Source organism: Mustelus asterias, chromosome 13 (assembly GCF_964213995.1).
Source record: "Mustelus asterias chromosome 13, sMusAst1.hap1.1, whole genome shotgun sequence".
In the NCBI taxonomy this organism is placed as follows: Eukaryota; Metazoa; Chordata; class Chondrichthyes; order Carcharhiniformes; family Triakidae; genus Mustelus; species Mustelus asterias.
Window position 1 is genome coordinate 17,855,986 of NC_135813.1, and position 22,807 is coordinate 17,878,792.

Consider the following 22,807-nt stretch of genomic DNA (forward strand, 5'->3'; position numbering starts at 1 on the left):
CACAGTTACCACTGATTTCAGAATATTATATCAACATGTGCACGGTTCACTTTTATCATTTGGATTAGAATTGTTCAGAACCAAACTGGCATTGTGTTTTAGGATCAGAGATTAAAAAAAATTAAAGGGCACCTTCTGTGCTATATCGTTGTGTTATAAGGAGTGTTATATCGGATTAGATGAGATGTGTAACATGGAGAAAAAACATCAACAAAAATTTGATGGGGGGAATCCTGTTCTACACCATAAAATTCTACAGTACTAATCAGGATTCGGAAAGTTCAACTATGTGAATAGTGCAAAAACAATGTCATTAAGTTCACAGGGAACCAGCTTGTGAATTTTCTGAAATCAGTTCAGTCCACAATAAAAATTAATAACCAAATTTCTCAACATGGGGTCAAAGGTGAAGGAACTTCGGATGGAAGCAATAAAGTCACATTTTGCTTTGAGATGATCATATTTACTCATCTGTACTTCCACAATTTAATCTCCACATTGTGAATTTTAGCCCATAAACACACGCAATAGCAAAGATGTGGAACGGAACCTTAATTTTTCTCATGCAACTGCCACTTGAGAATCCCACCTTGATTGGATTTTTTCTACTGATGTCCTCAAAATCTTTTCGAAATCTGGGCATGAAGCCAACAAAAAGAAACTCAAACATGCGTTCACCCTCGTAAGCACAAAAAATGTGCATGTATTTACATGATTTTTTTCCAGCCGCGAACCCCGTCCTTCGTTTAAACGGGGATGATAAGGGCCATGTGTTTTGAGTAATCTGGGATCACAAGGTCAGTCTTACGGATACAGGTGTGGGGAAAGTGTTCACAAGAGCCAATTTAAACACGAGATGGGGGCAGCAGTGGGGGACTCTGTTGATTTGAGCCAGACCGTGAACAGACCACAGTCAACAACTGTTCTCGCATTTCACTTCCACACAGTACCTTCCGCAACTTTTAAGTCATTTGGTTAAAACAGAATTGCCAACAAGCCTGCTGGTAATCGAGTAGATGTGACTAAAACCATGTTGCTTTTACCAGAGAGCTGGAGAACTTCCCTGAAGGACATGTCTGACACTAAAGGAAGAGTGCCTCTCGGGTGGTTTATTTCCCCATCCACCCAGCCCCCATTGTAAACGGCGGGATAGTTTGCTTTATATACAAATAAAAGAGATTGCAACATTTGCTCATAAAGGGGGAGAGAGCGTCATGAACAATCCCTTTTTGTTGTTTAACTCGCACCGATTGTTACGTTGATTTGCAATTCAAAACTCTCACCGGGCATGAAAACACTTGAAACAAACAGCTTTTAACTTTAGGAATTGGCAATGGGGAGGGGATATTGAAATAAAGAATAAACGAACAGCTTTGACTAAAGAATTAGCATGTGGAGGGGACATTGAAGTGACATCGAAATAAATAAATAGCTTTTAACTTAGGAATTGGGAGGGGATATTGAAGAGACATCGAAATGAACAAAAACAGCAGCTTTTAACTAAAGTATCAGCATGTGGAGGAGATATTGAAGAGACATCGAAATAAATAGTTTTTAAACTTAGGAATTGGGAAGGGATATTGAAGAGACATCGAAATGAACAAAAACAACAGCTTTTAACTAAAGTATCAGCATGTGGAGATATTGAAGTGACATCGAAATAAATAAATAGCTTTTAACTTAGGAGTTGGCATGGGGAGGATATTGAAGTGACATTGAAATGAATTAAAACAACAGCTTTTAACTAAAGTATCAGCGTGTGGAGGGGACACTGAAGTGACATCGAAACAACAAACAGCTTTTAACTTAGCAATTGGCATGGGGAGGGGGATATTGAAGTGACAGGAGGTGGAAGAGGAGGGGATAAGAGAGAGAGAGAGAGAACCAATTTAAAAAAACAAGGCTGCAAAGTGTGACTGAAATAAAAGAGCGAGTTTGTTAGAAAACTAGATTATTAAGGGGTGAAAGTTGTCTTGTGGAGAAGCCTGTCCCTGTGTGTGTGAGTGAGTGTGTGGAGTCCGAGCGCTAACAACTCAGCCAAGCACTTACTTGCTTCCCAACTTCACACACAACATGGAGGCCGGGCCCGGCCCTGCTCTCGCCCAGACCCGCAGCTCGCTTTACCGCCCGCCCCGTCCCCTCATTCCATACTCACTCCGCCTTCTGCCGTTGCTGCGGGGCTGCCTGCCTGGCTGGCTGGCTGGCTCACTCACTCGGGTGGGGTGATTTTTCTCTCTCTCTCTCTCTCTTCCCTCACATTTTCTCCCCCTCTTTTCTGCTCACTTCCCCGCCCCCCATCACCCCCGCACCCGGTGCTGTCGCTGCCCAGGCCAGGCCTCACATACAGAGCGACCCCCTTCCCTCCCCCCCCGCCCCCTAACGGCCAACGACCCGGAACTGGATCCAGCCGAGAGCGTCACCCGCGACCTCCATCCTCCATAACGTGCGCATGCACGCCTCCGGCAGCCGATCACCCTCCTCCCCCGCTGAACCCTAATCCCAGTGTGCGCATGCGCGCTTCGGGCAGTTGCCGGCCGATCCGAGCGAGAAGCCGAGTGAGGGCTCTCAGTGCCCGAGCGGAGCCGAAGGCAGGGGTATCCCGAGCGGAGCCGAAGGATGCCGAGCGAGAAGCCGAGTCAGGACTCAATGTGCCCGAGCGAGAAGCCGAGTGACGACTCGGTGACCGAGCGGAGCCGAAGGTGGAGGATCCCGAGCGGAGCCGAGTGAGGACTCAGTCCCCGAGCGGAGCCGAGTGAGGACTCGGTGACCGAGCGGAGTCGAAGGTGGAGGATCCCGAGCGGAGCCGAATGAGGGCTGGATAGAAATCATAGAAATCATAAAATCATAGAAATCATAGAAACCCTACAGTACAGAAAGAGGCCATTCGGCCCATCGAGTCTGCACCGACCACAATCCCACCCAGGCCCTACCCCCATATCCCTACATTTTTACCCGCTAATCCCTCTAACCTACGCATCTCAGGACACTAAGGGGCAATTTTAACCTGGCCAGTCAACCTAACCCGCACATCTTTGGACTGTGGGAGGAAACCCACGCAGACACGGGGAGAATGTGCAAACTCCACACAGACAGTGACCCGAGCCGGGAATCAAACCCAGGTCCCTGGAGCTGTGAAGCAGCAGTGCTGACCACTGTGCTACCGTGCCACCCTAACCACTGTGCTACCGTGCCACCCTAACCACTGTGCTACCGTGCCGCTCAACTGAGTTGTTCAACTGTTCTGATCCTGGACCAGACTTTGATCACATGTATTAGCATACAGTGAAAAGTATTGTTTCTTGCGCGCTATACAGATAAAGCATACCGTTCATAGAGAAGAGCATGCAGAATGTAGCGTTACAGTCAGAGCTGGGGTGTAGAGAAAGATCAACATTCAAAAGTCTGATGGCAGCAGGGAAGAAGCTGTTCTTGAGTTGGTTGGTACATGACCTCAGACTTTCGTACTTTTTTCCCAACAGAAGAAGGTGGAAGAGAGTATGTTGATTCCGGAGTTGAGAGGGTTGGCTTATGAGGAGAGACTGAGTACATTGGGGCTATACTCATTGGAATTCAGAAGAATGAAGGGAGATCTTATAGAAATATATAAAATTATGAAAGGAATAGATATGATAGAAGCAGGGAGGTTGTTTCCACTGGCGGGTGAAACTAGAACTAGGGGGGCATGGCCTCAAAATAAGGGGGAGCAGATTTAGGACTGAATTGAGGAAGAACTTTCCCACCCAAAGGGTTGTGAATCAGTAGAATTCCCCGCCCAGTGAAGCAGTTGATGCTACTTCTTTGAATGTTTTTAAGGCAAAGATAGATTTTTGAACAGTAAAGGAATTGCACAAAAGCAAAAAGGGTAAGAGGGCCAATCCATGGCTTACAAAGGAAATTAGAGAAAGTATCTGATCTAAGGAAGAAGCATACAGATTGGCCAAGGAAAATAATAGATCTGAGGATTGGGAGCAGTTTACAATTCAGCAAAGAAGGACCAAGGGATTGATTAAGAAGGGGAAAATACAGTACGAAAGTAAGTTTGCAGGGAACATAAAGACTGACACTAAGAGTTTCTGTAGACATGTGAAGAGAAAGAGGTTGGTGAAGTCAAATCTAGGTCTCCTACAGACAGAAGCGGGGCAACATATAATAGGGGACAAATAAATGGTCAAAGCCACTGAATACATACTTTGATTCTGTCTTCACAAAAGAGGACACAAATCAAATGCCAGAAATGTTGGAGAATGCAAGATTTAGTTAGAGGGAAGAACTGAGGGAGATCAACATTAGTAGAGAAATGGTGCTGGAAAAATTGATGGCATTGAAGGCAGATAAATTAACCAGGCCTGATAATCTACATCCCAGAGTACTTAAGGAAGTGGATCTAGAAATAGTGGATGCATTGGTGGTCATCTTCCAGGATTCTACAGACTCTGGAACAGTCCCTGCAGATTGGAGGGTAGCTAATGTCACTCCAATATTCAAAAAGGGAGGTAGGGAGAAAACAGGGAATTATAGACCAGTAAGCTTAACATCAGCAGTGGGGAAAATTCTCGAATCCATTATCAAGGACTTTATAGCGGAGCATTTAGAAAGCAGTGGCAGGATCAGACAGAGTCAGCATGGATTTATGAAGGGGAAATCAAGCTTGACAAATCTGTTGGAATTCTTTGAAGATGTAACTAATAGGGTTGACAAGGGGGAGCCAGTCAATGTGGTATATTTGGACTTTCAGAAAGCATTTGACAAAGTCCCACAGAAGAGATTATTGTGCAAGATTAAAGCGCATGGGATTGGGGGAAGTGTATTGAGATGGATAGAAAACTGGTTGGCAGAGAAGAAACAAAGAGTAGGAATTAATGGGTGCTTTTCAAATTGACAGGCAGTAATTAGTGGGGTGCCACAGAGATCGGTGCTGGGACCCCAGCTATCCACAATATATATTAATGATTTGGATGAGAGAACAAAATGTAACATCTCAAAGTTTGCAGATGATACCAAGTTGGGTGGGAGGGTGAACTGTGACGAGGATGCAGAGATCCTTCAGAATGATCTGGACAGGTTGGGTGAGTGGGCAAATCAATGGCGGATGCAGTATAATTTGGGTAAATGTGAGGTTATTCATTTTGGAAGCAAAAATATGAAGGCAGATTACTACCTGAATGGCTGTAAATTGGGAGAGTGGGGTATGCAGCGGGACCTGGATGTTCTTGTGCACCAGTCACTGAAGGTAAGCATGCAGGTGCAACAGGTGGTAAAGAAGGCAAGTGACATGTTGGCCTCCATTGCGAGAGGTTTTGAGTACAGGAGCAGGGATGTGTTGTTGCAATTATACAGGGCCTTGGTGAGGCCACACCTAGAATATTGTGTGCAGTTTTGGTCTCCTTTTCCAAGGAAGGATGTTCTTGCTCTCGAGGGAGTGCAGTGAAGGTTTACCAGGCTGATTCCGGGGATGGCAGGGCTGATGTATGAGGAGAGATTGACTAGGTTAGGATTGTTTCTGCTGGGGTTCAGACGAATGAGGGGGGATCTCATAGAGACTTATAAAAGAGTCCAGAACCAGGGGTCACAGTCTGAGGATACAGGGTAGACCATTTAGGATCGAGGTGAGGAGACATTTCTTCATCCAAAGAGTGGTGAGCCTGTGGAATTCATTACCACAGGAAGTAGTTGATGCAAAACATTGAATGTATTCAAGAGACGGTTGGATAAAGCACGTAGGGCAAATAGGATCAAAGGATATGTGGAGAAAGCAGGATTAGGCTATTGAGTTGGATGATCATCCATGATCGTAATAAATGGCACAGCAGGCTCGAAGGGCCAAATGGCTTCCTCCTGCTCCTATCTTCTATGTTTCTATGAGCAGGCAGATAAGTGGAGCTGAGTCCATGAAAAGATCAGCCATGATCTTATTGAATGGCGGAGCAGGCACGAGGGGCCAGATGGTCGACTCCTGCTCCTAGTTCTTATGTCCTTATGTCCAGGGTGCGTGGGGTCCTTGATTATGCTGGCTGCTTTCCCGAGGCAGTGGGAAGTGTAGACAGTGCCAATGGATGGGAGACTGGTGTGCATGATGGACTGGGTTACGTTAGTTTTTTTCCTGTAAGATCAGGTTAGACAAAGTTTGAGAATCAAGACACCTGCTAAGAGAATAAAACCACAAGATTCCACATGATTTTGAACAAACAAAAATAATCTTTATGATATATAGTCAGACAGATAAAACAATTTACAATATCTCTCTGACATTCAGGGTAAAAAATGAGGTACATGTGAATCGACAGGCAAACTGCAGTCGAACATACCAAATAAATGGCAGACGTGACCAAAACAGATTCCATGGGTTTCTTAACAAGCACACAGACATCAGTAAACATTGTGAGTCAATCAATTTCATTCAAACTTTCTCTCTCATGAGGGAGTCCAGTCATCACCTTGGAAGTGTTACGAAATAGATATAGTTTTAAATAAGTTAGATTTGTATTTGTGGGTGTTAGGAATAAGAACATAAGAACCAGGAGCAGGAGTAGGCCATTTGGCCCCTCAAGCCTGCTCTGCCATTCAATAAGATCATAACCGATCTTTTTGTGGGCTCAGCTCCACTTACCCGCCCACTCACCATAACCCTTAATTCCTTTCCTGTTCAAAAATCTATCTGACTTTGTCTTAAAAACATTCAACGAGATAGCCTCAACTGCCTCAGTGGGCAGGGAGTTCTTTGGGTGAAGAAGTTCCTCCTCAACTCTGTCCTAAATCTGCTCCCCCTTATTTTGAGGCTATGCCCCCTAGTTCTAGTTTCACCCGCCAGTGGAGACAACCTCCCTGCTTCTATCTTATCCATTCCCTTCATAATTTTATATGATTCTATAAGATCCCCCCTCATTCTTCTAAATGCCAATGAGTATGGTCCCAGTCTACTCAGTGTCTTCTCATAAGCCAACCCTCTAAACTCCAGGAGCAACCTAGTGAATCTCCTCTGCAACCCTCCTGTACCAGTATATCCTTTCTCAAGTAAAGAGACCAAGTAAGGTATGACTTTAAGTTTAAGATGAATTGACGATGCTTAAATTGTGTGTTATGAAAGGGTTAAGGACTTGAATTTGGTTTCATTTTTTGAAAAAATTGCCTGTGGATCTGTTTAGATGCCTGAATTTTAACAAGGTTTTTAAAACCCCAAACATAGGGTATTAAAAAAAACTTGGCTGATGTTTAGCAGCCAGGGAGGGGCCCACACACAAAAGCAGAAGTGGTTAGTTCAGTTGAAGGAAGATAACCCAAGAGGAAGCACTCCTCACAGGACTGATGGAACAGGCAAGACAAGAAAAGAGAATACAGTAAGAAGTTTAACAACACCAGGTTAAAGTCCAACAGGTTTATTTGGTAGCAAAAGCCACAAAAGGTGTGGCTTTTGCTACCAAATAAACCTGTTGGACTTTAACCTGGTGTTGTTAAACTTCTTACTGTGTTTACCCCAGTCCAACGCCGGCATCTCCACATCAAGAAAAGAGAATACAGAGAACAGGTCCCAAGCTAAAGAACAGCAAGTCCCAGAAACCAGGGAATGGGACAGAAGAGAGTTCCAGGAAAACTGTGAAGTCAAAGGAACACAGTAAGAAGTCTCACAACACCGGGTTAAAGTCCAACAGGTTTATTTGGTAGCAAATACCATAAGCTTTCGGAGCACTGCTCCTTCGTCAGATGGAGTGGAAATGTGCTCTCAAACAGGGCACTCAAAGAACACTTGCATCCTAATCAGTATTCTGTAACTTGATTTTGTGTCTGTGCCCTGTTTGAGAGCACATTTCCACTCCATCTGACAAAGGAGCAGCGCTCCGAAAGCTTATGGTATTTGCTACCAAATAAACCTGTTGGACTTTAACCTGGTGTTGTGAGACTTCTTACTGTGTTCACCCCAGTCCAACGCCGGCATCTCCACATCAAGTCAAAGGAACACAGAACAGAAATCAGGAAAAAGGGTTCTGTTCAGTGAAGTTGAGAGTGAGGAGCAAGAAAAGGCTCCAAGTTAAACAGCAAATCTGAAGGAATAATAGACTCCGACAGTGCAGATGAAGGCCATTCATCCCATTGAGTCTGCACTGATCACAATCCCACCCACGTCCTATCCTCATAAACACACGCACTTAGCCTAGCTAGTCTCCCTGACTCTAAGGGACAATTTAGCATGGCCAATTCACCTAACCTGCACATCTTTGGACTGTGGGAGGAAACCGGAGGAAACCCACACAGACACGGGGAGAATGTACAAACTGCCAGACAAGTTCCCAAGCCAGGAATCGAACCCGGGTCCCTGGCACTGTTAGGCAGTAGTGCTAACCACTGTGCTAGCCATGGAAGCAGAGGTGAAGCAATAAGGCTGTGAGAAGTCAAGATCTGAGGTGACCCAAAGGCTGGGGATACCTTAACAGGACCTATGAAGCAGTGGTGAATTAGTGGCTGGGTATCTGTCAGACTGCATGGAACCTTGAATGCATTTGGTGATCAAGGGCAGAGGAATACCAGAAGGGGAGGTTGAAACGCTGGAGTTGATCTTTGGTAAAGACAAGCAAGAGAAAGCGTCATTTGGGATAAGATTCCAAGCTGCGTTCTTCGAGAGCGGAGAGTGGAAACTTTTGTGTGGAAGGCAGAGTTTCAGTGTGCCAAGCATATGGGGGGAATTGATGAAAAATCCATAGACGTTGTGGGTAGTCTCTGTCAGTTGGTTTCAGAGCGTGGGGTGTCTGACCACAGTTTGCCTGTTAGAATCATAGAATCCCTACATGCAGAAGGAGGCCATTCGGCCCATCGAGCCTGCAGCAACAACAATTCCACCCAGGCCCTATCCCCGTAACCCCTCGTATTTACTCTGCAAATCGCCCTGACACTAAGAGTTAATTTGGCATGGCCACTCAACCTAACCTGCACATCTTTGGACTATGGGAGGAAACCATAGCACCCGGAGGAAACCCACGCAGACATAGGGAGAACGTGCAAACTCCACACATGGTTTACATGGATTTGGTACTTTCTAAGAACATTAGAGTCTAAGATAAATTTTGTAACGTGTGTTATCCTTGTAAATCTGTGTATACTTATAACAATACAGTGGGCTGAAGGAGTAGTGCATTATAATTCATCTTTTCTTGTTTAATTAATGTTTTATTCTTCTGTTAAAAGCTCATCCACATCCCTGTGCCTCTGTTCAGTAGTTGCTTCCTATGTATCTAAACAAAAAATAAAGGTTAGGATCTATCAAGCCAGGGTTATATCCTGACTTGTCAGCATTAATGTTAGCTGGGATCGTAATAGAGAGGCGATGGCTGAGTGGTATTATCATTAGACTACTAATTCAGAAACTCAGCAAATGTTCTGGGGACTCAGGTTCAAATCCCACCACAGCAAATGGTGGAATTTGAATTCAATTAAAAATATCTGGAATTAAGAATCTACTGATGACCATGAAACCATTGTTGATTGTCGGAAAAACCCATCTGGTTTATTAATGTCCTTTAGGGAAGGAAATCTGCCGTCCTTACCTGGTCTGGCCTACATGTGACTCCAGAGCCACAACAATATGGTTGACTCTCAACTGCCCTCGGGCAACTAGGGATGGGCAATAAATGCTGGCCAGCCAGCGACACCCATGTCCCATGAATGAATGAATAAAAAAAAGATATAACATTGAAATTCTCTCCACAGGTTATTCCAACTCAAATGGCATCAACAGCCACCCACCTTGCAGTGTTTCAATCTTGTCTCCCAAGACTCTGTCTCCCTGGACTCTCAAATCTGCTGTCCAGCACCACGCACAAGCACAACTTCAACTCTTTGGCCCTGCTGAGCAAAGGATTACATTTGCCCCAACAGCCCGTAGCTCAGAGTCACCAAACTACTGCTGCTTTCGTAGATCTTCAGGCCTTCTCTGCAGTCCTATAACCCCTTGACACATCAGCATTCCTTTAATTCTGTCCTTTTGAGCATCTCCCATTTTAATCACTCAACCACACCTCTCTCCCCCAGCATCTCTCCTTACAGCTTAAAAAAAACACCTAAAAACCTACCCCTTTGACAAAGCTTTTGATCACCTACCCCAATATGTCCTTCTGTGGCTTGACATCAAATTTGGTTTTATAATGCTTCTGTCAAGAGCCTTGGGGATGTTTTATTATCTTAGTAATATTATGTATTTAAAAGTTCCTTCCTTGTAATTCTATCACTAATAATCAGAATACGCATATCAATCAGTTAAAAGAAATAAGTGGCTATTTCTCAATTTATCTGATCTTCTCTTTTACCCTTTAAAGGAATGGCAAAGGATCATAGAACCACTACAGAGGCCATTTGGCCCATCGAGCCTGGACTGACAGCAATCCCACCCAGGCCCTATCCCTGTAACATCACATATTTACCCTGCTAATCTCCTGACACTAAGAGTCAATTTAGCATGGCCAATCAACCTAACCCGGAAAATCCCCTCGTCGCCACACTCCTGTTCGGGTACACTGAGGGAGAATTTGGCACGTCCAATGCATCTAACCAGCACGTCTTTCGGACTATGGGAGAAAACTGGAGAATCCAGAGGAAACCGATGCAGACAAGGGGAGAATGTGCAACTCCACAAAGTTCCCCGAGGCTGGAATCAAACCCGTGACCCTGTGAGGCAGCCATGCTAACCACTGTGCCACCCGTAAGGGGCATCCATAAAGACGTATCAGTTCTGTTGTCTGAATTGTCATTGTTTTCAATTCAGGTGAGCTGTACCAACTGTGTTACTCCCTAAATGGAACCTGACCCATATCCCAGTATAGTGTTGTGGCAGATCTAACTGGGTTACAACTGCACCTCTTAATTCAGCAGCTCTCGAAACATGAGAGGAAACCTCCTTAAAATGCAACATTCATTTTCTCTCTCTTTCCATATTTAAAAACTACTACTTTAACGAACTTGAGATTTTTGTGACAAATCCTCATTTAAATGGAATCTCAGCTCATACCCCATGTTGGCCAGAATCGTATCTGCATTTGTTGATATTAATCATTCTGATTTTTACAAGTCAACTTAAAGAAGGACTACCTAAGGAGCAGGTTTCATATCGTTATGGAAACAGATGAACTTGTCATTTGGAATTAATATATTTTCAGGATGTGGGAGTCATGTGCAAAGCTGTTGTTTGTTACTCATTTACAGTTGCTCTCAGTTGTACATAATCTGAAATTCTAGGCCAGCTATGGAAAGGCTTTATTGGACAAGGACAGCAGATTTCCTTCCCTTAAAGGGCATTGCAAGCATACAAAGTAGGGGCAGGAGTAGGCCATTCAGCCTCTCAAGCTTGTTCTGCCATTCAATAAGATCACAGTTGGTCTGATTGTGGACTCAACTCCACTTTCCTTCTTACCCCTATATAGAAATAGAACATAGAAAGCCACAGCACAAACAGGCCCTTCGGCCCACAAGTTGCGCTGATCATATCCCTACCTCTAGGCCTATCTATAGCCCTCAATCCCATTAAATCCCATGTACTCATCCAGAAGTCTCTTAAAAGACCCCAACGAGTTTGCCTCCACCACCACCGACGTCAGCCGATTCCACTCACCCACCACCCTCTGAGTGAAAAACTTACCCCTGACATCTCCTCTGTACCTACCCCCCAGCACCTTAAACTTGTGTCCTCCCGTAGCAACCATTTCAGCCCTTGGAAATAGCCTCTGAGAGTCTACCCTATCCAGACCTCTCAACATCTTGTAAACCTCTATCAGGTCACCTCTCATCCTTCGTCTCTCCAGGGAGAAGAGACCAAGCTCCCTCAACCTATCCTCATAAGGCATGCCCCCCAATCCAGGCAACATCCTTGTAAATCTCCTCTGCACCCTTTCAATGGCTTCAACATCTTTCCTGTAATGAGGTGACCAGAACTGCGCGCAGTACTCCAAGTGGGGTCTAACCAGGGTCCTATAAAGCTGCAGCATTATCTCCCGACTCCTAAACTCAATCCCTCGATTAATGAAGGCTAGTACGCCGTACGCCTTCTTGACCGCATCCTCCACCTGCGAGGCCGATTTAAGAGTCCTATGGACCCGGACCCCAAGGTCCTTCTGATCCTCTACACTGCTAAGAATGGTACCCTTCATATTATACTGCTGCTTCATCCCATTGGATCTGCCAAAATGGATCACTACACACTTAGCCGGGTTGAAGTCCATCTGCCACTTCTCCGCCCAGTCTTGCATTCTATCTATGTCTCGCTGCAACTTCTGACATCCCTCCAAACTATCCACAACACCACCTACCTTGGTGTCGTCAGCAAACTTACCAACCCATCCCTCCACTTCCTCATCCAGGTCATTTATGAAAATGACAAACAGCAAGGGTCCCAGAACAGATCCCTGGGGCACTCCACTGGTCACTGACCTCCATGCAGAGAAAGACCCCTCCACAGCCACTCTCTGCCTTCTGCAGGCAAGCCAGTTCTGGATCCACAAGGCAACAGCCCCTTGGATCCCATGCCCTCTCACTTTCTCAAGAAGTCTTGCATGGGGGACCTTATCGAACGCCTTGCTGAAGTCCATATAGACCACATCCACCGCTCTTCCTTCGTCAATGTGTTTGGTCACATTTTCAAAGAACTCAACCAGGCTCGTAAGGCACGACCTGCCCTTGACAAAGCCGTGCTGACTACTTTTGATCATACTAAACTTCTCTAGATGATCATAAATCCTGTCTCTCAGGATCCTCTCCATCAACTTACCAACCACTGAGGTTAGACTCACCGGTCGGTAATTTCCCGGGCTGTCCCTGTTCCCTTTCTTGAATATAGGGACCACATCTGCAATCCTCCAATCCTCCGGAACCTCTCCCGTCTCCATCGACGATGCAAAGATCATCGCCAAAGGCTCCGCAATCTCCTCCCTCGCCTCCCACAGTAACCTGGGGTACATCCCATCCGGTCCCGGCGACTTACCAACCTTGATGCCATTCAATAGTTCCAACACATCCTCTTTCTTTATGTCCACATGCTCGATCCTTTCTGTCCATCGCAAACCAGCAGTACAACCACCCAGATCCCTTTCCACCGTGAATACCGAGGTAAAGTATTCATTAAGCACCTCCGCCATTTCTAACGGTTCCGCACAAACTTTTCCCCCTTCACCTTTTAAGGGTCCTGTGCCTTCACATCTCATCCTTTTACTCTTGACATATTTGTAGAAAGCCTTGGGATTCTCCTGAATCTTACCCGCCAAGGTCTTCTCATGACCCCTTCTCGCTCTCATAATTTCCTTCTTAAGCTCCTTCCTACATCCCGTATACTCCTCTAAATCCTTAACACCTCCTAGCTCTCTGAACCTTCTGTACGCCTCTCTTTTCTTATTCACCAGGTTCATCACAACCTTCGTGCACCACGGTTCCCGTACCCTACCAACACCCCCCTGTCTCTTCGGAACGTTGTCATGCAGAGCTCCAGACAAACATTCCTTGAAAATCCTCCACTTTCCCTCGGTACTTTTCCCCAAGAATGCCTCCTTCCAATTTACCCGTCTAATTTCCTCCCTGATGACACTGTATTTCCCTTTACTCCAGAGAAACACTTTCCTAGCCTGCCTGATCCTATCTCTTTCTAATGCTATCGTGAAGGAGATAGAATTATGATCGCTATCCCCAAGATGCTCACCCACCGAGAGATCCTCCACCTGTCCAGGTTCATTAGCCAGCACCAGATCAAGTACAGCCTCTCCTCTAGTAGGCTTATCCACATACTGTGTCAGGAAACTCTCCTGGACACACCTAACAAACTCCTCTCCATCCAAACCCCTAGCCCTAGGGATATTCCAATCTATGTTTGGGAAATTAAAATCTCCCATCACGACAACTCTGTTATTCCTACATCTCTCCAGGATCTGTTTCCCCATCTGCTCCTCAACATCTCTGTTACTATTGGGCGGCCTATAGAAAACACCCAGCAAAGTTACCGACCCCTTCCTGTTCCTAACCTCCACCCACAGAGACTCCGTAGTCAATCCCTCCACGGCGTCCACCTTCTCTACAGCCGTGACACTATCCCTGATCAACAGTGCCACTCCCCCCCCTCTCTTGCCTCCCTCCCTGTCCTTCCTGAAACATCTAAAACCCGGCACCTGAAGCACCCAGTCCTGTCCCTGAGACATCCAAGTCTCCGTAATGGCCACCACATCACAATTCGAAGCAGCAATCCACGCTCTAAGCTCATCCACTTTATTCACTACACTCCTGGCATTAAAATAGACACATCTCAGACCTTCAGCCTGAGCACTTCCCTTCTCCATCACTCGTCTAACCTCCCTCTTACCCTGTCTACATTCCTTATCTATTTGCGAGCTAACCTCCTCGCTCTCAGTCCCCTCATTTCGATTCCCTCCCCCCAACCTTTCTAGTTTAAAGTCTCTCCAGTAGCCTTAGCCAACCTTCCCGCCAGGATATTGGTCCCCCTGGGATTCAAGTGCCACCCGTCTTTTTTAAACAGGTCACACCTGCCCCTAAAGAGGTCCCAATGATCCAAGTACCCAAATCCTTGTCCCTTGCTCCAGTCCCTCAGCCACGCATTCATTCTCCACCGATTCCTGTTCTCACTCTCCCGCGGCACAGGCAGCAATCCCGAGATTACTACCTTTGCATTCCTCTTTCTCAGCTGTCTACCTAACTCCCTATATTCTCTTTTCATGACCCCTTCCCTCTTCCTACCTATGTCAGCAGTACCTATATGCATCACGACCTTCGGCTCCTCTCCCTCCCCCTTCAGGATTTCTGGGACTCGACCAGAGACATCCCGGACCCCTGCACCAGGGAGGCAAACCACCATCCGAGAGTCCCATCTGTGTCCGCAAAAACGCCTATCTGACCCCCTCACCGTAGAGTCCCCAATTAGCACTACCCTCCTTTCCTTACCCTTTTGCACTACTGGGCCAGGCTCAGCTCCAGAGACACTGCCACCGCTGCTTCCCCCAGGTGGGCTGTCCTCCCCAGTAGTACTCAGACAGGAGTACTTATTATTAAGGGGCACATCCACCGGGGTGCTCACCATCAACCGAGCTTTCTCCTTCCTCACTGTTACCCAGTTACCCTCCTCCCCGTGGTCCCGGTGTGACCACCTGCCGATAGCTCCTGTCAATGACCTCCTCACTATCCCTAACCCGGCGAAGGTCCTCGAGCTGCAATTCCAGTTCCCTAACATGGTCCCTTAGGAACCGCAGCTCAACACACCCAGCACAGATATGGTCGTCCGGGAGGCTAGGAGCCTCCAGGACCTCCCACATCCTACATTGGGAACAACATACTGGCCTCACACTCATAATTGCCCTTTTAAACACACAGGGGAAAAAAAAGTGAATGAAAATTTTAAACTTACCTTTCCTCCTCCTGTTTTCTCCAAAGCCCTGCTCTCACTGGGTCTTTTTTTTTTAGGTTAGAGGAGGAGGGAGGGTGGGATACTCTACAAGTGTAGAGTATCGGGATTCCTCTCTGTTCCAATTTATTGGGGAAAAAAAAAAATCTCTCTCTCCCAGACCTCCCTGCGCGACCACTTCCGGGTTTAGATATTTAAAAAAAATATATATATATCTTTAGACTCCCGTGTCATCCAAGAATCTATTTACATCTGTCTTAAAATATCCAATGATCCTGCCTCCACTGCTCTCTGGGGAAGAGCGGTCCACAGACTCATGACCATCTGAGAGAAGACATTTTTATTAGCTCCATCTTAAAATGGAGATCCCTTATTTGTAAAACTGTGTCCCTTATTTCTAGTCTCTTGTACAAGGGGCAACTTCCTTTCGACAGCCACCCTGTCAAGTCCCCTCAGGATGTTATGAAATTTACCAACCCGCCCACCACGGGAATGGGAGTGGGCGAGTGGCGGACCATGGAAAGGTCCGTTGACCTCGGGCGGGATTTTACGGATTCGGGACAAGCGAGGCTGTAAAATCCTACCCTTTGTGTCTTATTCTTCCAAATTCCAATGGATACGGGCCCAAGCTGTCCAACCTTTATCCTAGGAATCAGCCGAGTGAACCTTCTCTGAACTGCTTCCAATGCACTTATATCATTTCTTAAATAAGACAAACAAAACTGTACACAGTGCTCTCGATGTGGTCTCAACAATATCCTATACAACTGTCGCAAAATATCTCTACTTTTATATTTCCTTCCCCTTGCAATAAACACCAACATTCCATTTACCTTCTTAATCACTTACTGTGCCTGCATGCTAACTTTTTGTGATCTATGTACTAGGACACCCAGATCCTTCTGGATCTGAGTTCTTCCCAGCTTCCCATTTAAATAATATGCTTTTATTAATCCTTTCTGTCAACGTGGACTAGTTCACGTTTTCCCACATTATACTCCATCTTTTGATGTGATTTGATTTATTATTGTCACATGTATTAGTATGCAGTGAAAAGTATTGTTTCTTGCGTGCTATACAAAGCATACCGTTCATAAAGAAGGAAAGCGGAGAGTGTAGAATGTAGTGTTACAGTCATAGCTAGGATGTCGAGAAAGATCAACATAGTGCGAGATAGGTCCATCCAGAAGTCTGATGGCAGCAGGGAAGAAGCTGTTCTTGAGGTGGTTGATATGTGACCTCAGACTTTTGTATCTTTTTTCCGACAGAAGTGGTGGAAGAGAGTATGTCCGGGGTGCGTGGGGTCCTTAATTATGCTGGCTGCTTTTCCGAGGCAGCGAGAAGTGTAGACAGAGTCAATGCATGGAAGGCTGGTTTGCGTGATGGATTGGGCTTCATTTAAGACCCTTTGCAGTTTCTTGCAGTCGTGGACAGAGCAGGAGCCATACCAAGCTGTGATACAACCAGAAAGAATGCTTTCGATGGTGCACCTGCAAAAGTTGGTGAGAGTCGTAGCGGACATGCCAAACTTCCTTAGTCTTCTGAGAAAGTCTTCTGCCAAATTTATAGACACCCACTTAACCTTTCCATATCACTTTGCAGACTCCTTATGTCCACTTCACAACTTACTTTCCTACCTATCATTATGTCATCAGCAAATTTAGCAACCATACGTTTGATCCCTTCATCCTAGTCATTGATGTAGGTTGTAAGTTGATCCCTGTGGCACTCCACTCATTACTTCTCCCATACTGAAGATGACCCATTTATGCTCGCTGCCCGTGTTATGCAACAGGGAGTTTCAAGTTTTTATTATCAACTTTCAAAACAAGTACTGAATTCTGGATCTGTTACGGTGGGAGTTTAACTCATTTGTTCCAATCCTGAGTACCGGTACGAAAGAGGAAAATAATGCAGAATCAGCATTGTTTTGGGTCAGTTGCCTTTATAACCCTGTATGCATGCTTTCAATGTCTTTTTCCATGTGCCATTCTCAAAAGCGTAAACCCTTGTTCTTTTTACTCCTTAGAAATTTGAGATTGAGTGGTCTTTAATTTGTAACAAGGAAGTGGTTTATTACAGTTTTTATATAGACTGTTGTATGTATTGATCAGAGATTGTAAGTGTTTTCAATGAATATGAAAAATCCATAAGTCCTTAATGGATAGTCCTCGAGGCAAATGAGAGAATTCTGATAACAACAAAGTGGACAAGTTATTTATTTTTCATTGACTCCCATCCTAGATAGATTCTGGAAACTTTTTGCAGGTTACTAAGAAATAATTAAAATCCATTAAAGTTTATTTATTTGTGTCACAAGTAGGCTTACATTAACGCTGCAATGAAGTTACTGTGAAAGTCCCCTGGTCATCACACTCCGACACCTGTTCGGGTACACTGAGGGAGAATTTGTCATGGCCAATGCACCTAACCAGCACGTCTTTTGGACTTTGGGAGGAAACCGGAGCACCTGGAGGAAACCCACGCAGACACGGGGAGAACGTGCAGACTCTGCACAGACAGTGACCCAAGCGGGGAATTGAACCTGGGTCCCTGGCGCTGTGAGGCAGCAGAGCTAACCACTGTGCCACCGTGCGGCTTTTGCTGTAGGTAGTTATCATAATCATAAATCGTTAAAGTAAATCTTGCATTCAAGAAGTAATCATCTGCATTATTTATAATTGCTTTCACCGGAATTAGGAGGGGAATCTGCGAAAAAGTACATGCTACTTTTGTGTAAGAGGCAAAATTACTTCTGAGTTCTGGGCTAAATCAATCTGATCTCAATTAGTAGCTTTAGGTGTAGGGAAGTTCTTAAGTGTGAGCACAGGCTGCTCTTAAGTCCTGAAGGTGTGTATTTGCAGATTGCAATCATTCGTACAGCTGCTTTCCATTCCACTTCAGCAAATAATTGATAATGGAATAATTCCAGGGAAGGACAAGTGCATTCATCTGAATTCTTACATAGTCTGTCTCCTGAGGTCAGATATAACAAACAACAAAAAAAGCCCATGAATGGGCATGGTTAGGTTTTAAAAAGGGATTGCAATTGTAGGCCAGAGGCCTGGAATTTGAATCTAAAAATGTTTGAGGTCAGTCTATGCAGTGAAGAATAGTCTGAAAGGATGATCATGCCAGAAACAAATGTCAGCCCATGTGACTGTGGTGTTCCCATGTATCTGCTGCCCTTGTCCTTCTAGATGGAAGTGGCTGTGGGTTTGGAAGGTGCTAAGGATCTTTGGTGAATTGCTGCAGTGCATCTTGTAGATAGTACACACTGCTGCTACTGAGCGCCGGTGGTGGAGGGATTGAATGTTTGTGGATGTGGTGCCAATCAAGCAGGCTGCTTGGTCTGTGTGGAGTTTGCACGTTCTCCCCATGTCAGCGTGGGTTTCCTCCTACAGTCCAAAGATGTGTGGGTTAGTTGATTGGCTATGCTAAATTAACCCTAGTGTCAGGGGATGAGCAGGGTAAATATGTGGCATTTCAGGAGTGGAGCCTGGGTGAGGTTGTGGTCGGTGCAGACTCAATGGGCCGAATGGCCTCCTTCTGCACTGTGGGGATTCTATGATTCATGAAACAAGAAGATTGATGTTAAGAAAGATTTTGGAATCTGCTTTGACTGTTACCCTGGTTGCTGCCTGTGAAACAATGCAGCTCAATGCTTTGTATTGGGTCTAGCTTTACTCAGTGTTGTCCGTGCACATTTGGAAAAGTCGGACAAATATGTGATGGCACACACAGATGTAACGTTCAGTCTAGATCAGAAGGAGGCCCTTTGTTATGCCCCTGGGTTACGTTTTAACATTATTCAATTTTGGGTGGTGTGGGCACAGAGGACCCACAGAGCGCTGATGGGAATCATAGAATACCTACAGTGCAGAAGGAGGTCATTCGGCCCATCGAGTCTGCACCACCCAGGCCCTATCCCAATAACCCCATGCATTTACCCTGCTAGTCCCCCTGACACTAAGGGGCAATTTAGCATGGCTAATCCACCTAACCTGCACATCTTTGGATTGTGGGAGGAAACCTGAATACCCGAAGGAAACCCACGCAGACATGGGGAAAACATGCAAATTCCACACAGACAGTGACCCGAAGCCGGGAATTGAACCCGGGCCCCTGGCACTGTGAGGCAGCAGTGCTAAACACTGTGCCACCGTGCCACCCAAACATTATTGTACTTGGGAATATCTAAAGCAGATATAAAATTTAAAGCGTTTATCTCTCACTTTCCTCTGGTCTGCAAGCCTCTCCCGTCTCTGATGCCCCTTTTGCTGCCCAGTGTGCATCTAAATATCCTGCACCCATTGTTTGATGTGCTTATCATTCCAATCTCTCCTAACAGTAGCAAATTACCTCAGGAAGCCAAGGTAGGATGGGGCCAAGGGTTGGTCAAGGGTGTATTGCAGCAGGAAATTTAAACTGCCAAAGCTGTTAGCCTGCCAGTGCTGGTGGGGATTGGGAACACTTTTTGGTGAGATTTCCCATGTTCCTGCATAACAATATGGAGCTTGTCTGGTACGTGGGCGGCACGGTAGCACAGTGGTTAGCACTGCTGCTTCACAGCTCCAGGGTCCCGGGTTCGATTCCCGGCTCGGGTCACTGTCTGTGTGGAGTTTGCACATTCTCCTCGTGTCTGCGTGGGTTTCCTCCGGGTGCTCCGGTTTCCTCCCACAGTCCAAAGATGTGCGGGTTAGGTTGATTGGCCAGGTTAAAAAATTGCCCCTTAGAGTCCAGGGATGTGTAGGTTAGAGGGATTAGCGGGTAAAATATGTGGGGGTAGGGCCTGGGTGGGATTGTGGTCGGTGCAGACTCGATGGGCCGAATGGCCTCCTTCTGCACTGTAGGGATTCTATGACTCCTCTTTTGGAAGAGTCATAAAGTTTTTTTAATTGGCAGGTCCACTGGCCAATTCGACACACAGAGGGGAGTTACTTTTTATTATTTCATGGAATGTGGGTCTAGCTGGCCCATCCTTAATTACCCTTAAGATGGTGGTGCTGAGCTACCTTCTGGAACAGCTATAGTCTATGTGCTGTAGGCACACACACAGTATTGTTAGGGAGTTCCTGGAAGGAACGGTGCTATATTTCCAAGTCAGGATGGTATGTGACTTGGAAGGGAACTTGCAAACTGTGGCGTTCCCATGCACCTGCTGTCCTTGTCCTTCTAGATGGAAGTGGCTGTGGGTTTGGAAGGTGCTGTCTAAGGATCTTTGGTGAATTGCTGCAGTGCATCTTGTAGATAGTACACACTGCTGCTACTGAGTGTCGGTGGTGGAGGGATTCAATGTTTGTGGATGTGGTACCAATCAAGCGGGCTGCTTTGTCCTGGATGGTGTCAAGCTTCTTGAGTGTTGTTGGAGCTGCACCCATCCAGGCAAGTGGGGAGTAGTTCATCACACCCCTGACTTGTGCCTTGTAGATAGAATCATAGAAACCCTACAGTGCAGAAGGAGGCCATTCGGCCCATCGAGTCTGCACCGACCACAATCCCACCCAGGCCCTACCCGCTAATCCCTTTTTTTTTTACCCGCTAACTTTACCCGCTAATCCCTCTAACCTACGCATCCCAGGACTCTAAGGGGCAATTTTTAACCTGGCCAATCAACCTAACCCGCACATCTTTGGACTGTGGGAGGAAACCGGAGCACCCGGAGGAAACCCACGCAGACACGAGGAGAATGTGCAAACTCCACACAGACAGTGACCCGAGCCGGGAATCGAACCCGGGACCCTGGAGCTGTGAAGCAGCAGTGCTAACCACTGTGCTACCGTGGTCAGGCTTTGGGAAGTCACTGGAGATGAGTTACTCCCTGCAGTATTCCTAGCCTCTGACCTGCTCTTGTAGCCACTGTGTTTATGTTAAACTTCAAAAGTAATCCCCCCATGGAAACATTAAAAGATTAATTCTTCCTTACTTTTGGAGATTAACTCATTTATATCTGACTATTCTTTCTCATCATTGTTCATTCTTTCTTTATTGATTCCATTCTTAACACGCAGATGTCCATGTTTGCAAATCAGAAGTATATAATGTAATCCACGGTGTATTATAAATCCTGTTGATGTGACCTTTCAAGTCCTTCCACGGTCATAAAAATCTAACATGGCCAGAACTGAAATCTGATCCATGGCTCTCTCTCTCCCCCTCTCTGTTCAAGTGCTATAATTAGCCAGGTCAATGCGAGGCTAATTCTCGTAACTCAGGCAAGTTTTCGACTTTGGAGGCGAGGCGAGGGGAGGGAGGGGGAAGGGGAGGGGGGAGGGAGGGGGGAAGGGGAGGGTGGAGGGAGGGGGAAGGGGAGGGGGAGGGAGGGGGAAGGGGGAGGGGGAGGGAGGGGAGGGGAGGGAGGGGAGGGAGGGAGGGGAAGGGGAGGGGGGAAGGGGAGGGGGAAGGGGGAGGGGGAAGGGGAGGGGGGAGGGAGGGGGAAGGGGAGGGGGGGAGGGGGAAGGGGAGGGGGGGAGGGGAAGGGGAGGGGGGAGGGGGAAGGGGAGGGGGGAGGGGGAAGGGGGAGGGGGGGGGGGGGGAGGGGGGAGGGGGGGAGGGGGGAGGGGGAAGGGGGGGGAAGGGAGGGGGGGGGAAGGGGGGGGAAGGGAGGGGGGGGAAGGGAGGGGGGGGGAAGGGAGGGGGGGGGAAGGGAGGGGGAGGGAGGGAGGGGGAGGGGGGAGGGAGGGGGAGGGGGGAAGGGAGGGGGAGGGGGGAAGGGAGGGGGAGGGGGGAAGGGAGGGGGAGGGGGGAAGGGAGGGGGAGGGGGGAAGGGGAGGGGAGGGGGGAAGGGAGGGGGAGGGGGGAAGGAGGGGGAGGGGGAAGGGAGGGGGAGGGGGGAAGGGAGGGGGAGGGGGGAAGGGAGGGGGAGGGGGGAAGGGAGGGGGAGGGGGGAAGGGAGGGGGAGGGGGGGAAGGGGAGGGGGAGGGGGAAGGGGGGAGGGGGAAGGGGAGGGGGGAGGGGGAAGGGGAGGGGGGAGGGGGAAGGGGAGGGGGGAGGGGAAGGGGAGGGGGGAGGGGGAAGGGGAGGGGGGAGGGGGAAGGGGAGGGGGAGGGGGAAGGGGAGGGGGGAGGGGGAAGGGGAGGGGGGGAGGGGGAAGGGGGAGGGGGGGAGGGGGAAGGGAGGGGGGAGGGGGAAGGGGAGGGGGGGAGGGGGAAGGGGAGGGGGGGAGGGGGGAAGGGGAGGGGGGAGGGGGAAGGGGAGGGGGGGAGGGGGGAAGGGGAGGGGGGGAGGGGGAAGGGGAGGGGGGGAGGGGGAAGGGGAGGGGGAGGGGGAAGGGGAGGGGGGGAGGGGGAAGGGGAGGGGGGGAGGGGAAGGGGAGGGGGGGGGGGAAGGGGAGGGGGGGAGGGGGAGGGGGGAGGGGGAGGGGAGGGGGGAGGGGGCGGGGAGGGGGAAGGGGCGGGGGCGGGGAGGGGGGCCGGGGCGGGGAGGCGGTGGGACGGG

At 47.6% G+C, this 22,807-nt stretch overlaps 2 protein-coding genes across 3 annotated transcripts in view; one reads left to right on the forward strand and one right to left on the reverse strand.

The window, feature by feature from the left end:
* Positions 1–2,309, reverse strand: part of zbtb34 (zinc finger and BTB domain containing 34) — a 34,454-nt gene extending 32,145 nt beyond the window's left edge. Inside the window, exon 1 of one of the 2 annotated variants that reach the window (XM_078226416.1) lies at positions 2,156–2,309. Coding sequence is in view for 1 of the 2 variants with exons in the window: in XM_078226415.1 (XP_078082541.1) it covers positions 2,050–2,075 (26 nt within the window). In the remaining variant the exon portion in view is untranslated. Of the gene's footprint in view, positions 1–2,049 lie in introns of both variants that reach the window. The other variant, XM_078226415.1, reaches the window with a different exon arrangement.
* A 19,252-nt stretch (positions 2,310–21,561) lies between these two features.
* The window catches only part of cfap144 (cilia and flagella associated protein 144), a 13,832-nt gene continuing 12,586 nt past the window's right edge, over positions 21,562–22,807 (forward strand). The window contains exon 1 of the mRNA XM_078226440.1: positions 21,562–21,585. The gene's annotated coding sequence lies outside the window, so the exon portion shown is untranslated. The remainder of the gene's footprint in view (positions 21,586–22,807) is intronic.